The sequence below is a fragment of the Aplysia californica genome, unplaced genomic scaffold, assembly GCF_000002075.1.
Source record: "Aplysia californica isolate F4 #8 unplaced genomic scaffold, AplCal3.0 scaffold00100, whole genome shotgun sequence".
Lineage (NCBI taxonomy): Eukaryota > Metazoa > Mollusca > Gastropoda > Aplysiida > Aplysiidae > Aplysia > Aplysia californica.
Window position 1 is genome coordinate 1,412,084 of NW_004797370.1, and position 18,874 is coordinate 1,430,957.

At 37.2% G+C, this 18,874-nt stretch overlaps 1 protein-coding gene across 4 annotated transcripts in view; it reads right to left on the reverse strand.

The window, feature by feature from the left end:
- Window positions 1–573: 573 nt before the first annotated feature.
- Window positions 574–18,874, reverse strand: part of LOC101845083 (sorting nexin-14) — a 56,416-nt gene continuing 38,115 nt past the window's right edge. For 3 of the 4 annotated variants that reach the window (XM_035968963.1, XM_013080811.2, XM_013080808.2), the window contains 9 exons: window positions 18,688–18,719; window positions 17,671–17,741; window positions 15,781–15,835; window positions 14,203–14,323; window positions 12,898–13,062; window positions 12,343–12,373; window positions 11,707–11,771; window positions 10,188–10,279; window positions 574–8,934 (listed from right to left, as the gene is read on the reverse strand). In XM_035968963.1, coding sequence (XP_035824856.1) covers window positions 8,845–8,934; window positions 10,188–10,279; window positions 11,707–11,771; window positions 12,343–12,373; window positions 12,898–13,062; window positions 14,203–14,323; window positions 15,781–15,835; window positions 17,671–17,741; window positions 18,688–18,719 — 722 coding nt within the window. In that variant the 3' untranslated portion in view covers window positions 574–8,844. Of the gene's footprint in view, window positions 8,935–10,187; window positions 10,280–11,706; window positions 11,772–12,342; window positions 12,374–12,897; window positions 13,063–14,202; window positions 14,324–15,780; window positions 15,836–17,670; window positions 17,742–18,687; window positions 18,720–18,874 lie in introns of those variants that run through there. The other variant, XM_035968964.1, reaches the window with a different exon arrangement.

Sequence of the window (18,874 nt, forward strand, 5' to 3'; positions counted from 1 at the left end):
TTATTTTTTTATTTTTTTTGGGGGGGGTAGACGTTCACATTTAACTTCTGATTTTGATCTAACAAAACTCATATTGGTTACTTTTGATTGCAATGAGCATAGCAACAATGTATTCCAATAGTTCCTTGGCATTGTTTTAGCTATACAAGTCTTGCAACTTTTCTTGCAACTTTTGCTAATTTTTCTTGCAACTTTTTGCAACTTTTGATACTTTCAAATGCAACTTTCTCTGAGGACAGGTTATTATGTGAGAAGTTTTGACCGGACAAGCGACCCTTGACCCCGCCAGCTGGGACTCTGAAACTCCCCCTTCATCTCGCTCTAAATTTCTAAAAGTAGTTAAATCCATAACTTGAAGGAGGACATCTTTACCCTGACGGTTTAGTTTTATTTAGTAAGAGTATTATGGCACTCGCAACACAATGAGGTCATACAAGTACCAAAGATAAGAAGTGTTACAAGAGAATAACAAACACAAAATAGGAGGAGAGGCAGTTACGAGCGCCGCAAAACACTTACAGGTACAACAAAAATTTAATCACCACATTTAATTAAAAGCTCAAATAACAATGGTTAGAAGTAAAATTTAGATTTTATTGTGAGATGAAAGTGGTCAATGATCAATGACTGATTGAAACAGGACACAAAAACACAACAAGCATGGGAGAGAATAAGAACAATGTAGTCTTTATCACATACTTGGACAAGTCCGTGGAATAATTAAGAGCAACATTCCCACAACACTTTTAGAGTTCAGATTATGATGAACTATATTGTGGCCAAAGTTGTAGGGGTTAAACACAGAACAGTTTCCCAAAGAGAACTTTCACGAAGAAGAGGACAACACAACAGACTCGCAATAATGAGATCTCGGGTTCAAGTCTTTTTATCTCCATCAGGCAGGATGTTACATCCTTGCTAAATGTGCAATAAATGTTATAATTTCTCTTTATTTTTCTCAGTTCTCTCATCTGTAGGTAGCAACCAGGCAATCAGCAAAACTACTTAACTGTAGAAAAACGATTAACTGAGCACTCGCTAGTCTAGCAGGATGACAAGCTTTAAGCACCCAGGGCACATGAGATAGACAAATTGGAACTTGAAGAGAAGAGGAACAAGACGTCTTTACAGTTACCAAAGATGGGAGCATGTTAATGTGTAAAATTCAGTAGAGGCACCCAATGTTTAAAATGGATTTGAGATATCTTTATCTTTAGCCTACTTTGGAATATACTTCTAGAAAAGTTAGTACATTTTGAAAGAAAACATTGCTGAACTGAGCACAGACACAGTGCAGAGAGGCAAAATAATTCACCATAGAAAGCTTTTTCATGCGCAACACATTTTGTACACAACATGCCTTTGACAAACACAAGTCAGCTTCATACAAACAGACATTTGACAAACACAAGTCAGCTTCATACAAACAGACATTTGACACAACCATTCTGCACTGAACTTCCTCTTTCACACTCCTGAAAAAACCCACAATTTACTTCCTTTGACTTTGACTTCAGAAAATCTCATCAAGAGTGAAAAAAAACAACCCCAAAACGAAACCAACCCAAATGCATTTTTAAAAAACGGGTTCATGTTATTCAACTAAAAATAGACAACAGCTTCCATTAGCAGGACAAAACTACTGAATTTTATTGTTCTTTGTCCTTAAATTGTGTATCAACTCCAAGTTTTAAAAAAGTGCAGACTAAATTTATTAAATTTAAAGGTGCTTCCCGTCTTCCCTTCTTTTTTTTCCCCCCCAAGGATCAAAATAAATAATGCTCTCGTCTGAAGAGCGTAGCCCAAAGCAGCCTCAAATTATAAATTACGTTTTCAGCTAACAAAAGATGTTTCCTGTATATTTCTGAACACTAGAATAGCGTACCCTTTTATTTTCTCTATCTTCTCTATGAATACACTATTAAAATTATAATCATACATTTCAAAGTTTTATTTATCAAACCACAATTCTTTATCATGATTCCTTTTCTCGTTTCAGACTTAGGAATACAAAAACATTCAAAACTTTCAAAATTCATCATGTCAAAACATTCTCAAAAGCAAAAACATTTTGACTTGCTCTTGCACAACTTTGGTAGCATTACAGAATATAATATATTGATATATATTATATTACATATTTTTTATATAACCAAGAGATGAAATGCAGATACTGCAGAAGATAAGAGTCTATACTAAAAAAAAACAACCCTCTGCCAAACAAAACAAGAAAGGATTATTCCACATTCCCAATACAAGCAAAGACAGTGTAAAATTAATGCTTCTATACCAGTACCAAATGCACATAGCAATGCCAATGCATTTAAACTTGACTTGGCATAAAGAACCAGGAACTAACTTATCACATAACCTGTTCCCAACAGTGATAATTGGGAAACAGAATACATGTACAACAATGCCACACATTTTGTAACAAAATGACCAGTTGCGAAAATTAGACTGCAATAAATGTAAATTTAGGTTACATAACAACCGAATCTGCGCAGGCATCATTCATTCCATTAAAATGTGATGGCGTTTAAAAACTGAAGGAAAGCAATTCAGTTAATGAATACAAGATGAGAAACACTAGACAAAGAGCCAAATTATGATTTCATGGGTATTAAAAACGAACACAGAACTATTCCCTGCACAACAGACTTCCCAGCTCTGATTCAGTCGTATCAACAATTATGCTTTTTTCAAAATGGATAATTAGAACTATAAATCCTCCATTATCAACAAAAACAAAAAGAGCATTTTCAATTAGAGTGAAGTTATGCTCTAAGCTGTTGTTTTTTTTTCAAACAAAATAGACAGTGACTCAAGAGGAAAGAGGAACAGCAAGACAGCAATCTTCTAAGGAAAAACTGCTTAACTCCTTCGTAGCACAGGGTCAGTTCGTGCTTCACCGGGCACAGTTTTGGATCCCCAAGGACACAAAGCAGTACTAGATTTAGTGGTCACTTTCCAATAATTAGACCTGGTTTTCAAATACTGCTAACTATATCTATGTGGAATAGATTTTTTTTAACGTAAAAAATATTCCCGAAAGCGAATCTGCAATTAATTTGACGAAATGCATCTAATAGAAGAAACATGCAGAATATAGTCTATGACGTACAGCATTTGTCACCAATGTCCTCACACTTCGCAAGGCATGACAAATGCTGTACTTCACAGTAGTATCTTGGCTTGTCCGACGGGTAAGAAAAAATGATGAATGGTAAACTTCATATAGGTCACCAAAGGGTTATAGTATCAATAGGCAGAAAATCTCCAGTTACCTCTGCATGAGGGTAAGGCCCAGTGAATGACATTTTTTGTTCTGTTTTGAGGAATTTAAGAAATCTGATGTCCCGTAGTATCAGATCTGAAAAGTAAAAGGAATTTGTAAAATTATAGTTAGCACATATCTAGTTTTAGTTTTAAGACATTTGCTACAAAAAGGACTGGGGGGAGGGGGGGGGGGAACCAACATAAAACAAACTTGTGTATGGTACTTTCTTATCAAGCTGACCTTCAGTTATTTTGAATCTTCGCTTTCGCCACAAACATTTTTAAAAATTCACAATTTCATTTAGCTGTTAGGTCAGATTTGCAAAGCTGAACCTTCACAAGTTCACAACCATAATATAGGTACAGTATGACTGATGGCACATCAGCACAATGCACATTTCGTGTACAACAGGTGACAGAAACCACTCAGTGCCTTCACCCTGGCCTACCACTTGGGTTTTGAAAGTGCTTTACTTTGCTAGCATCCCCTCCACATCATAGAATTAGGAAAATTATTAAAACAACAAAAAGGAGGAACTATGAAAAAATAGATCTTGACTGTAACATGACATTGGAATTTTGACACAAAGAAACTGAAACCTGCCACAAAACAAAATAACAGTTGTTAGACAATTCAAATGCCTTATGATTGCTTGCAAAAACACAAACTTTAAAATCACGTGAAAACGAACAAGAATGCCGAGTATCAAACAACATTGCCTTGAAGCATTTAACAGTGTATTCTACTTCATGAGTACTGACCAAGAATAAAACTTCTGCATGAGGAATCAAAGGTATATAGGCACATCATTGACAACAGCAGTTAGGCACACTTACGTCAAGCAGATTGAAGCATAAACAGGAAAGAAAGATAGGGGAAAATGGGAGCTCACACATTTTCCATTATCATTGCGCTCCAAAAAATAGTCAACATGCATTCTCATATTTTCACTAATATTTCTTTTTGTGCTTTTCTTTTTCAGAAACATTACCCATTTCTCTCAAAAGTAAAACACTGGAGAAACTGGTCCCTTATAGGAGGAGTGTACTTTCAGCTACAGTATGTAAGTGTCACATGAATAAATTACCACAAAGCTTACGAAACACAGGGACAATTTGAATACAATACACACTTGCAATTCCCTCTATTAAGCACCAAGGATATTTTGCATGCAGTAAAGATCATGGGCAAGTTATGTGTGCTCCATATTTGCGGGAGCGTGTATTCAAGAGGTAGTGTTGCAGGTCCATCATATATGTACACTTCCTGCCCACATGATGGAAAAAGCTGAGGCTTGTTGTGTTACAAGACTTTCACCAGTATATATACATGTGAAATTTGAAATAGAATGGCCACCAAGCATTGATGCCTTTAAAGTAAAGAGACAGAACGGTTTTAGACCAAATCACTACAATAGAGTCAAAAACTTCAGGGTGGGTTGGAGTATTGTCAATGCATTTCAAACAACAACAAAAATTCAAGACTAAGTAAACGTGATCAATTATTGCACATGTTGAAAATGATGAAATCCATACTATCACGAGAATGAAAACCAGGCCAGAAGTACTGATATGATAGATGGTTAACTCCCCCCCCCCCCCCCCCCATCCACACAATTTAGATCATTTAGAAGACAGTTGCTTCCATCATGTTTGACAGGCTGAGAGGGATACAACGTCTCAGCAGAAAGATACAGATACTTGAAAAAACTTCTCCGCACACGAGAATCGAACTTACATTTTCTGCAAGCAGTGGTGATGCGTTAAACCCCTACACTACAGACACCAGTGGGAGCATTAATGAAAAGAAAAACAGGAAAAAATGATAAAGACAAATGTCCTTTGCTGTTCACAATTTGCACACATACGCACTGAAACATGTCAGGTCGTATCAGTGACACGTTAACATCGAAATAATTGACTAGCTCTTCACAACGCAGCGTATTCATTTGCATTTCCACACAAACTCAACAATATCAAGAAGAACTTAAAGAGGAATGGAAAGCCCTTTTATGCTCATGTCACAACAAGCATGCCTATACCTTATGAAAGGGGAAGGACTTCATAGAAGTAAGAATCTTAAGAAATGAAAGGACGCAAAGTCTCCTACACATAAATACTACAATGCGTACATGTAATTTCACACTTATGAGCAAATGTGATATCAGTGAATAAAATACTTTAATTAGAAACTTCAACTCTTAAAAAATCTATTAAATACATGTGTGACCTGAAAATTCAGATTAGAATTGTTAAAACTGCCAAATCAAAATGTCATATTTCTCTCAACAATAAAACGTATTAACTCCCCAATATAACGCACTACCTAAGTGAAATTGATGAATACTACATACTTTTCATTTTATGCATGTGACTGTAAGCCTGCGTGTGCGTGCATGTGTGTGCGTGTGTACGCGTGTACATGGTGAAACACCATACCAATGTGCCAGGATCCGGACAATAAAGATAAATCTTATCATCAATATAACTAGACAGAAACCATTTCTTTTAATGCATACAAGCCTCTAATTAATTTCAGGTTCTACAGTTGTCCCCACTTTATCAAACAGGTATAGACTAGGGGGGGGTTAGAGACAATTGGTAAAATGATCCCAGATTTTGGGGAGAAAGCCTTTTTCATCAGCAGAGGTATGGAGGAATGAAACAGATCAGAGGCTGTGGATTGTAACCTGCAGGTATACCGCAGAGAATGTGGCCGAGTCACGAATATCCCAAAATTTCCGTCTCTTTCAGCTCAATCCTGATGACACTAATGAGGAACTTGAAAGTCAAGTTGTACTTGGACCATGAAGACCAACAGTAGAATGATTAAACTGATAACAGCAAAAATATAATATAAAGCATGGAGTGGGTCAAATTGGTTGACTGATAGTGGTGCTGAGAAGAAACTTTACTGGAAAAGATTGGAATTCTTGGCGGAAGCTGTTTTCAACTCGGCAAAAACAAGTTTGGTTGAGTTTCTACAAATTTGTGTCAGTAGAATTCCTTTGACTTGGGTCAAACTTGAAAACCTACTAGAACATCAAAGCACTTCATGGCTGATGTTGTTATTGATCCAGACCTCCGGGATAAAAAACTGCCAGAATAGATAAGCACATGCAGCGCATATTGCGCAGTGACCTTGTGCAAGAAAAAAATTAAATCCAAATACATGCACAAATCAACATCTTCACGACTGTTGGTATCAGTATTAGTGAAGAAAAGTTCCAGCCCCATCAACAGTTCCGTGCTATTTGCAACATCTGCTGAAACTTTAAATCAGATGAGAAGTTAATATAGCTGATACAAACTAAGACCATAGAAATATGCAAATGAAACAATAGTAACAAAGTGATAAAAAAAACCTTGAAAATGACATACTGAAAACCAATTGTATGAACCTGTATATCATAATTCTTACTTCACAACTTCTGCCATTCTAAGGCAAGGAGACACACTATAAAAATCCATCATTTGTCCAAATAGACAAAAAAAAGAAAGACATCACTGGAGCAACAGACACAAGAAAGAATAACGTATCACTCATATAACATACAAAGGAAAGAAAAACGTCTCTTGTACAATATGCAAAAGAAAGAAAAGCATCATGTGTGTAATCAGCTAAAGAAAATTCAAATACTGTGTAGAACAGACACAAGAATGAATTTTAATGAAAACATTAACTTGTACAACAGACAAAAGAACGAAAAATATCAAATGAGCAACAGAAAAAAGAAACAAAACATCATGAGTTCAACAGGCAACACAACTCTCCATGGAGCCAATCCAATACATGGATGATCAGGACTAGGCAAACCCCTCGACTTTATCATGTTGTCAGAGGACTCCCAAAACAACAGCAACAACAACACAAGACTAGACAACTTTTTAATAAGATTCTTTCATCAGATTGTATAGCTGTTAACTGTCCCCTCTGCTCATCTTTGAAAAAAAAATCACATTGCATAAGGTCTCCCAAAAACAACAAATACCTAATGTTCAATAACTGAATGTGAAGAGCTTGGAGTCGTCAACTCACATCAGCTACTTCAAGCATCCAGAGTTTAAACAACAGACTATTAGTAAATCAGACAAACACATCCAGTCCTAGCATGGCTACATTATGCTTCTCATAATGTTCAAAATAATATTTCAATCAATTTTGACTCGGCAACAACAGCAACAACTCTCAGGGCTTGAACTTCCATCACATCACTGCACAGCATTTCATTTACTTGACATAAAACAGAAGGAAAATCAATACTTTATGCCTCCAATTTTCGCTTTCTAGTGATCAAGATGAAAAAGAAACTTTCATAACAGTCTCAATAGATATCTCTTCATACTTCATATAAAAAAACAATAAAAACTCATCTTCAGTCTAGTTCCAAATCTCAGATTTTGTCATTCCTGTTCCTTTTCCATTCATCCTCACCGTCCTTTCACGTAATTGCAGTCATAAGCTTTGGTAAGGAAAACTCAACAAGACAAAGGAAACCAACAAATCCACAGGCTGAGGCAATATCAACGTGAACAACAGATTGCAGAAACAAAAACTGAGACCAATCAACGCTTTGTTGATCCACCTGCAAAGAATTCACAACCCATGCTCTTGTCCCAAGATTCAGGACTTATTACAAGTTGAAGTGGCGTCTGGCATTTCAGTCGCACAAGCCCACATCTTTCCGTCAATTCCTGCACATCAGGCTACAAGACTTAGGGCAAGAGAAACAAGCCTTAGAGTCATTTTTATTTTGCAACAATGAAATCTTTTTAAAATATCTGCACTGGCATGAGGATATAAAAAGCTTTGAACACGCTTCGTACATAAATTCATGCTATGAAAATAAAAATTCCTTCCCTCCCCGAAAAGCAATATTGTCATAGCTATACACAACATTCAGGATATTTTGAATCTGCCACACATTTCCTAACCATTCTGCTTGTGCAGTACCTTCACTGGGTATTTACTCTAAGTCTATCAATTCATTTCTACACAGAAAATGTAAATTAAAGTGTTTTTATTTTCCATGCTGCTAAAACAAATTTCTTGGGAAACGGGAAATAAAGATCATTTTATCTTTTTTTATCACCAGTCGTTCAGACAAGAAAATTTCTCGTGTTGAAAATAAACTAACTACCAGTATGTATCATATTTCTCACTGTAGCTGTCTGCATTTACTGACACATCATAGATAATTTAGGATGCCAGCTGCTTCGACTTGGCCAGTCAGCACCACTGGGCCTACTGGGACACAGTAGAGAGGAATTCCCTGTGTGAATGAATCAGAACCATCCGTTCAGTGTGATCACAACAGCTTTCCTGATTACCTTTTGTCTTCGGTAGTTTCTAAAGTTCTTAGCTGTAAACAACAGCTCTGTACACTCATAACATTTTACAGTAACACATGCTATGGTTGCAATTACATGACATCAAACTGCACGGGTCCCAGTTCAGAAAAAGCAGCCTTGAGCGTGGCATGAGGAGTCAGTCGACATACATTCCGGAGTCACTAGGTTTGGGGGTCCCAGCGTTAGCTTAAATAAAACAAGTTAAAAATCATCTCATTCTTCATCTCTGGGCTTCTCAAGAACAGGGAGGGACAGGTCGGGAAACAGCTCCAGAATGACAAGGTCCAGCAGCATGTAGCTCATCTGAAATCGAAACAAAATATGGGTCAAAGAGCTTTCTACCAGCAACCATTGATTGTTTTCCAGTTTTCACAAGGACAAACCACATATCCGGAGTGACCCAGGAGATACACAGAGCTCATTACTAAGAGCTGCAGTTCCCCTGTGGTGGGGTGCCACTTATACACTACACAACAACACAGGTGTGAGAGTGGAAATATATATCTACAGTTACTATGACCTCTGCAAAGTTCTCAACTGTATTAGTTGGTAGGTTAACGGTCCAGTCTGGCAAAAAAAAAATTAGCTCAAAACATCACCACAAAGGGTATGCCTTTTAAATATAATAATACTAATTTTTACATTTAAGTAAAGTAAAGTAGTTCCCCCATCCGATCCGGACATTGGGGATAGCCTTGTTAGTGAGACAACTTCCTGAGCCTTCAGCATATTGTGGTAGGATGGCCAGTTCCTTTCCACGCTGCCTTTACTTCCCTAACTCGAAGTCAGGTACCCATTACTGCTGGGTGGGTAGTGGGCGAAAAAAATGCGGGTCCTAAAAAGTTAAATTGTTCCAGCATCTGATCCGGACATTGTGGATCTCCATATTAGTGAGACAACTTCCTGGCCTTTCGGCATATTGTGGTAGGGTGGCCAGTTCCTTTCCACGCCGCCTTTACTTTCCCAACTTGAAGTCAGGTACCCATGACTGCTTGGTGCGCAGAAGGGGGCGAAAAAAATCTGTGTCAGAATCAAGGCTCGAACCTGGACTTTCCGTTTCGGAGATGAGTGCACTAACCACTCCGCCACCACACCCTCCAATTATATTTATACAGTGCATATCCATGCTCCACAGCTTGTTCTACGAATTTTACAACTATTATTACCCTCAACAGACCCAAGAACACTTAGAAACATTCTCGGCTTCCCAGGAAGCACACAGTGCAAGCAGCCAACCAAATGCTCAACCATTAACTGACTAGGATTTTTGCTTTGTATAGCCGTGTATCCATTCCCACTTGGGTGAAGTGAAGAAAATTCCTGTAAAGTGCGTTTCCAAAGGACACAACCTCAGTCCCACGACAGGGTTCAAACCCCTGACCTGAGCTTCGCAGTCTTACCACTAGACCACCGATCCATTTGGTTCTAGTATGGCATTAAACTCATACAAAACACATCACATTAGGCAGAAGTTTAAGCTCAAAAGAACAAGATAAATGATTACAACACAAGAGTGGACTGAATCACATTAAATAAAACCAAAACCAGTACAATACCTGCTTATTGAGCTTTGGTTGCTGGAAGATTTGCAGCAGGAGTGTGCATCCTTCTGTAGTCTTTGAGACGCCAATAGTAGAAGCTACTGGGCCTGCAAGGAGGAGTGATATAAATAATACAGTGAAGTAATGAAAAAACCCAGAAAGAAATACTGGAAAGAAAAGAACTCATCGAGGGAAAATTTGAGTTAAAAAGGCATATCATAATTATTATAAATTAAGACATACAAAATTCACATATTACAACCCGCCACATTCTGTATAATATTCCACCATTTAGTATATCTACAATCGGACAAAGCCACCACGTTTACAAATATTCTTTCTTTCTTCTTCCTTAGTCTTAGATGACTATTGGGGCACCAACGATGATCAGGCAACCACTTTTCTCCATCCTTCTCTATTTCCAGCCTTTCAAAGGGTTTCACCCAACTTGAAACAGGTCCATTCTGTTATGTTTATTTATATATAACACCACAAACACATCATTTACTATGCATATAAAACATCAAAAACCCACCTCTTTACACATCTACCCCGGAACTTCCCCCAATGTGTTCCTTGTGTGACTATGCATATGAGACTGTGGAGCATCACCTGTTCCACTGCACAGCCCTAAATGACATCAGAGCTACCCTTCTCCCTCCGAGACCTAACATAGACAACACACTCTATGGAACATTACAGCAACTGCAGCAGACCTGCACTTATCACTACATGGCATTGGACAGAAGGGCGAGAGCCCAGCTGTTGCTGGATCTATAACAACAACAACAACAAATACATCTACAAGTGCACAAACCTAACATTAAGTACACTCATAAATTTACAACTGCACACACCAACCACTTACGACATATTTTCAATATTAAACTGCAAAGCCACCGCTCACCATAATAATATACAGTACCACAACCTCACAACTGTTGGTTGCTGCAGTGTAGAAACATTTCTTGAGCCTGGCACAGGTCTATTGTGTCTTGCTCAAGGATGCACCCCAGGGAGTTCCCAAATTAAAAGCAGAGTCACAAACATTGGGTGGACACTGTTCATGAGCCTTGGGTCACTGACCACTAAACAAGTGCAGCCTCTATGTGCACATCAAAAGATATGTCCCCATGAGTTCATGTCGGTGGGTGATTGGCAGATGCTCTGAGGTGGTTGGTTTCTTCTTTCCTGTCAATCATTTACTGTCCTTATCTCTCTGCTACCTTTTTTGTGTTTGTTACTCTCTTGTGACACCTCTAATCTTCAGCACTTATATGACTTATCTGTGTTGGAAGTGCAGTAAAACTCTTACTAAAACAAAACAATGTGACCATGTCTCCGATTTGGTTAAAACTTGACATATCTTGTTTTCTACATTTGTATTTATGCAAGCCTGTTCGGCAATTAGGATAACACTGACCAAAACTGAAAGCTTATTTTCTGGAAACTAAACTGTTATTTTCTTATTAAATTGATGACAACTTATCAACCCCATTAAATTATTACAGTGGTATGAACTTATGAGCATTACCTGGTATAAATTCCAAAAATTCTTTCACTACTTGGTCATATCTTTGCTTCTTGTCTTCATCCGTTCTGAAAAGAAGAAATAAAACAGTACATGCATTAGGAAATAAATCTCTAATGTCACAAAAGGTGAATAATGAAGAGAAGTCTACTCTCAAGCTCCACTTCTCTCATACAATGCTTTTTGACAACATGAATTAGAAACACAAAGAATGAAACAATGATCACTCTGTTTCCCTTTCTTTTCAACATTAAGTGGCATTGGTAATTTATCTATCTTTAGAAATGAACAATAGAAAGCCAATACAGTGTTCTGAACTAAGATGTATACCTTCTACAAAGTGAAAATTTTTTTTTTTAATGATTAAAAAGTAGTCGAAACTACTGTAACGACCTCCTGTCCTAGACAATCATCATCACAACCCCCCCCACTTCTCCCTTACATTTTATCTAAATTATAATGGCACTGTCCATGAAGACCTCTTGTTTAAGTTGGACTATTTTTCTCCTCAACTTTGGGTGGTCGTCTTGGACAGATTCAACTGTATACCTCTAAGTAAACAAAAATAGTAAATAAACAGAAACCAGAATAATTTTATCGTTAAAGCAGTGTAGAATACTGTACAAAATCATTCCATACCTTGGAGGATCCTTGTCAAAAAAGAGGACATCTGTAAAGGAAAAGAGAAATTGTGTGAATTTTGAGTGTTCTGAAACAAATATTTGTCTGACAAAACCTGTAAGCGACGCTAATGCTTAAAATCAAGAGGTATTGGTGAATTAGCTGAGACCAAAGCTTTATGTAAGGTTAAAAGAAAACAGTGGATTTACAAGAGTAATGTAGACAGAAGTTTTAACTTATTAATTTAAAAAAACGGTCAATTTCAATTAAATAAAAAGCTTTGAATAAAAAGGAACTTTTTGTTGGTATACTATATTTTTACTTGCCAAAATGAAAAAAAAAAGCATTTAGTTAAAAACATAATTAAAAACTATATTTTTTATCAGAATAGTATTATTCTGTCTCAAACATGCCAATACAGTTTGAGTACAAATCACTCTATTTAAATAATAGCATAAACAAATTTTACTAGGTAATTTAGAAAGACTATTCTCTTCCAGTTTAGAACAGCAGGCAGGTGATGCTGTTTTCCCAAGCCACCACAAAAATATATTTTAACACAAATCCACTCACCTCTGAGTAAATGTATCAATAAAACCACGCGGTGTTCCTGGGTGACTTGGGTTATCCGTCGGTCCAAATACCAGTCTAGATAGCTCTCAATAGTTTCTTTGAACAAGATTCTTGCTGTGAGCAAAAGCTGGCACACCAATGAAGAACACTTGTACACTTCCTTGGCTGAAAATTTAAGAAACATGTGTACAGCAAGGACCATCAGTTTGAGTTCAGATTTTACATCTCTTTCACAACGAATCTTTCGTTTTATATAAACAAGCAAACCTTCAATTTAAAAATCTTCTTTTACAGGGTAGAGTGAATCCTCTAAAGAGCGCGGAATGCAAAAATATACAAAAATTTTAACTTGGGCCATCGACATAGAAGTATAGTGTCTTAAAGGCTTAGGTAACAAATTTTACACAATGCATTCCTCGCGAACAGCTTCTAGTATCTATAAAACCACAGACACTTGAACATAACACACTGATTCGTGTAGACAGCTTCTAGACTTTAAAATGATTTGCAGATGTATCAGTACTTTTGGGCTAAAACAATATAAAAACAAATTTTAAAGGATATAATAAGCTTGTTCTTGACCTCCTATCCCCTGATCGGAATTGTCAGTTTGTAAGATATTGGAACTGGTATATTATAGTCAGACATTGTTCAGCAGTGTTTGCCTGGGAACAAACTTTGATAGTAGTATAACAGATAAGAAGGGTCAAGAGAAGACCACAACATCACAGCTAAAATCAGAAAAGGATTTAAATAATAGTTTCAATTAGAAAACATAAAAAAGAAAAACACTGACATTCATGGACAGTTTGACAAAAAAGACAGCAACAGAGAAACAAGACAATATTATGTCTTTTTGTAAAACTAGCTGAATACTAAATTACATGTGGGTATTTCGAGCAATATAGTCTAAACTGTCCAAGATGACCACCAATTGTCGAGGGGGAAAAGTGATCATCTTGGACAGGTGGTCGTCTTGGAAAGTGCCATTTTGAAAGGGAAAAAACACAAGGGGGAAAGCGGGTATTGGTCATCTGTACAGCTGATTGTCTTGGACAGGTGGTCTCTAGAGCAGACTCGACTGTACATGTATTAGACCTTATTGGGGAAAAGGAAAAAAAAAGAGAAAGGGAGACGAAAGAAGAGCAAGGGGAGGAGAAAAAGCAGCACAGCCGGGACACAGGATGAGAATGAGGAGATAACAAGGAGGAGATGAGAAAGGATGAAGAGAAGGAGAAGAGAAAGGAGAACGAAGAGGAGAAGCAGGAGCAGACGAACAAGTAGTAAACGAGCATAAGTATTCACCAATATATATGAGCGAGTCAAAGACCCCATCAAATTCTTTGGTATGTGGGACTGAGTCTGGGTGGGAGTCGGCGGGGTAAAAGCCCAGGTTTGTGTTGTTCTCATAGTGAGTGCCTGAGAACTGAGGACAAAACAAAAGCAGAATAACACATGCACAATCATAAAGTGCCCATTTATAGTCATGTATCCTCCAGAAGGCTCATTCTCTGCTTCAAACCAATAACTCACGCCCAGTCTGTTCATTTCAATATACTCCACTTTAGTCCCCTAAGGGATATATATAGTGTTGCAGCCTCTGAGGTGTATTTCCCTGTAATTCACATGCTCCATCACTACTAGTAGCCAAAAGACCATTGGCTGTTGAGTGCACTAAGGTTAAATTGGGTACAGATCCTTTGACGAGGAGCCAGTAATCAAAGCCACAACTTTTTCCTTGCAAGACAGTACCCGATCCCTCAACTAAGATTCTCCCCTCTTTTTTTGTTCTCAACTATTTGATATTAATAATAATAATAATGACAGTTGCATTTATATCGCACATACATATACTCTACAGCACGCTCTACCTTCTTTACAACTATTATTACCCCAAAAGACCCTAGTACACAGAAACATTTTCAGCCTCCTGCAAAGCATACAGCAATACTTTATCAGATAACACTTATATAGCTGATATTATTCGATCCTAACTGTGTATATATGTGAAAATTAATTTTCAGAAAAGTGGATCAAATATAATTTCTTCTTCATAAGCCATCAGAATTGCTAAAAATTTTGTGTATAATGTTTTTTTACAAGTATAGTATTATCAATTGTAATTACTGTGGCGAATAACATAATTTGAGACAAAAGAAATGTTGGACTTTGTTTGGTGGATATACAGTTAGGGTCAGACAGTTGATGATATGTATGGTTTTAAAACGAATCTGAGCAGCTAGGACAAGTTGTGCTGAGATAACTCTAAATCATATTACCAAATAATCAATTTATTAAGGATGTAAAAGGGTTGGATAAATTCTTTTGTATAACAGCAAAAATGATACAAAAGGCATAAAACATCCATTTTGCGAACAACAGGAATGAAAAACCACGCATCAAAACATTGTTTAAGCAGCAATGTTTGCATCACTTTACAAAGAGATTTCACTAAAACATAAGAATACTCCTTGTTTGTTATCACTTGTAAAAAAGACAAAAAACTGGTAATACTAACCACATTATTCTATCTACAACATAATTTGATTCAAATGGAGAAGTACAAGGCGTTATTGAACATAATATAGGTTATGTCACAATCCAAGCAATTGTTCCCCAGCGAGAAATCAAGCTGACACAGTATCAGACATCTCAAAGACCAACAAAAATTCGGACCCCAATGGATCTCAGTATTTTCACACATTAGCAAAGTCCCTTAACCAGCTGCTTCACAGAGGCCATCAAGCCATATGCCACTTAACTGTTGTTTTCCATTTCAACCCCAAAAAGCACACATTAAGTTGCAGCGATATGACCCTCCTGAGATATGACAACAAATAGTGAAAAATTTTGAAAAGGGTGAGGAAAGGAGGTAATTCCTACCTTATCACTAGAGGTTGACAGCAAAGATGCTTCTGAACCTCGCCGAGGTAACTTGCTGCAAGTGCGAGAAAATTATAACAAAGAAACTAAGAAACAATAAAAAAGAAATTATTAGCCGCATTCAAAAATAAATTTAAATAATAGCATTTTTATTTGATAAATAGATTATTACATAGCATGATATAAAATTACAACTAATAATAATGATAATAAAGATCACTTCTACAGCACCCACTTCCCAGTGCTCTAGGTGCTTTACAATAAAATAAAGACTTCAATCAATGTTTCATCCATACTGGCCAATTCAACTAACAACAATTCTTTCAAATACACATACACTCGTAATCTAATGAAAAACACATACACAAAAAGACAATCACTGTGGCTACTGATAACACTTATTCTTGGAAGAACAAAAAAACTAATTAGTAAAATGGGATTTAAATGAATGTGTTTTTAGATCAGAGTTGAAAGCATAAAAACAATTCTGGAGAACTACCTCCCCCGTTTGACCTGAAAATGTATAAAGGAGTCAAAAGTCAAAAAAATACTTCTGATGCTATGCCAAAAGGAACTGTTCAGTTGCCAATATTATAAGGAACTACTGCTGATTTTGTGAGAGACTTGTTTTTAACCTTCGTCCGGCGGGGGCTGGGTTTATGTCGCCCGATAAGCCTATTTCGACACCTCGTCTTCGTTCCCGTCCCGCGCCAGTCCCCTGGCTCAGCGCATGTGCGCCGAGCATCATCTCCGTTCCATTCGGGTCCTACGTCGGACCCGCATTCACGCAGCTCAAGTGTGTGTGTGTCAGTCTGCTTGAGTTTGTGTGCGTATGTGGCCTACTTCTAAAATCGCCTGCGTTGGTTCGTAACCGAGGCATACGTCTCATTCAAAACACTCCAAGTCGGTAGCTCTAGATGTTCGTCCAATGAAATTAGAACAAATTGACAAACTTAGACATGAGGAGCTCGAAAGGATAGTCAAGAAACAAGACTTCCATTTTTCTTAAAAAAATATCTTTCAAATGAGCTTGATTTTGTATGAAATGATACTACCTTATAAAAAATAAGCTTGTTTGATAATTTTGAATACCATTCTGCAGGTAAAAAGAACATTTTGAGCGTAAAACATTCGGAAATTGACTTATATTATCCCCTTTCGAACCTGAGATCATTCATAACAACAAGAAGGTCTAGAAGATTATTCGAATGGGCGTAACTTCTCGTAATGTCTGACCAGCTTGTGAGAGGGGGTTATTCATGTCTCGTAACAGTTTATAAATAGAAAGCTATAAAATAGAGTGTTATTTTCATCAACGATTAACACACTCCCACGGTATTAATGGCGAAAACACACTTTTCCTGGCCCGCTTGCAGTACATCAACAGTACACATTGAGTGACCCCGGCAGCCTGCCTGGAACGTCCGACGTAATTGGTTGCTGATAAGATTCGCATCTCAGCACAGATGCAGGACAAGAGTTAAGAGATTAAATGATGACTGATGGGAGATCAATCCTCTTTCCACATCTAACTTTGAATTGACTTCTCAAACATTTCTCCCATTAATTGCTGACACTCTTTCATATGAACATTAATTTAGATTACTATATAAATCCATTCAAGATCTAAATAAAAAACTGCTTTCTCAAAGTAGAACAGACTCATAGACCTAAATTATGACAATGAGAGAAGTTTCAGGTTAATAATTGAACAAGCTTAAAAAATTCTTCAGCTATCAGAAAGGATACACTAGTTCTTCAACATTCAACTCCCAAAGCTTTCTTTTTCTTTAGCTTTCACTGTAAAATGGAAATTTCCTACGGCAAGAAAATTAAAAGCCTGGCCATGGCTAATGGCAAAGACAAATGATAAACAAACATTATATTTACCTTGGACGAGGTTTTGGAGCTTCGGTTGAGGATAAGAAATTCACCAGGAATTCGTCTAGATGCTGACCTTTCTGCATGACAAAAAGAATAATTCAATTAGCCATGGACATCATACACTTGCATAATTCAATACAAGTTATCAAGAGTGTTGATCACAGTAGAACCAACAATGATGATACCTCATGGTGGGTTGTCCAGATATCGTCATAAGACAACATAACAAGAGTAAGTCAACAACGGCACAAAAATCATCAAATTTCTTCAGCTGTAGGGAAAGACAGTACAGTTTTGAACTCCTTCAGAGAGATTTCATTACTCTGATTTTAAGACCTCAAAAATATTCACAGACTTCTTTTCCCAACAGCTTATCACACAGATCTTCTTAAAGTTACCATTCACATTGAGTGGGATACAGATTAAGCGATAGAGAAATGCTGATGTTACTTAGTGATGGTTTACAACGAGTTAGCATAATGGTCACATTTTTCAGGTAAGTGAAGTAGTAACATGGACAAAAAGAGGATTGGAGCGCACTAACCACACAAACTTTGTTTAAAAAATGAAAAATTCTTGAAAACAGTATTTGCTAACATTTCAAGATGATCTTTCTGAATAAATCAACTCATTGTGATGCTTGGGTCACATAAACAGTACAAAAGAACACAAGCCATAGGAATGACCAGTTGCGGAAAAGACTGATTTGAACCTGGGAATAGTAAAGATGTGTATTCTCTCAAAGTATTTGACTTAAAAACCAATACTTTGTTACTTAAGAGACATCAAAATAAACGAAGGGTGCTAGGAAGTGAAAAAAAGAATTTTCCGGTCTCTCTGCCATGAAGCCAACTGGCTATTAACAATTCTCTACAAATTGGATAAAAAATCAAAATCTGTGAAAAGTCATGACTGTGGGAATATGAACTGCTATGTCTTATCAAAGGAAAATGACAGATGATGTTCCTTTGCAATACCTGACAAGGATGAATGAAAAGTGTAAAACATTTTACAAGGACTTACCTCTTTCACTAACTTGGTCTTTACATACTTGCCTGAAGACAAAAAGTAAATAACAATCTTTCATGATTTTGCTCCTGAACGTGAGCAACCCACACCCCCCACCACACACCTTGAACCCACACCCCCCACCACACACCTTGAACCCACACCCCCCACCACACACCTTGAACCCACACCCCCCACCACA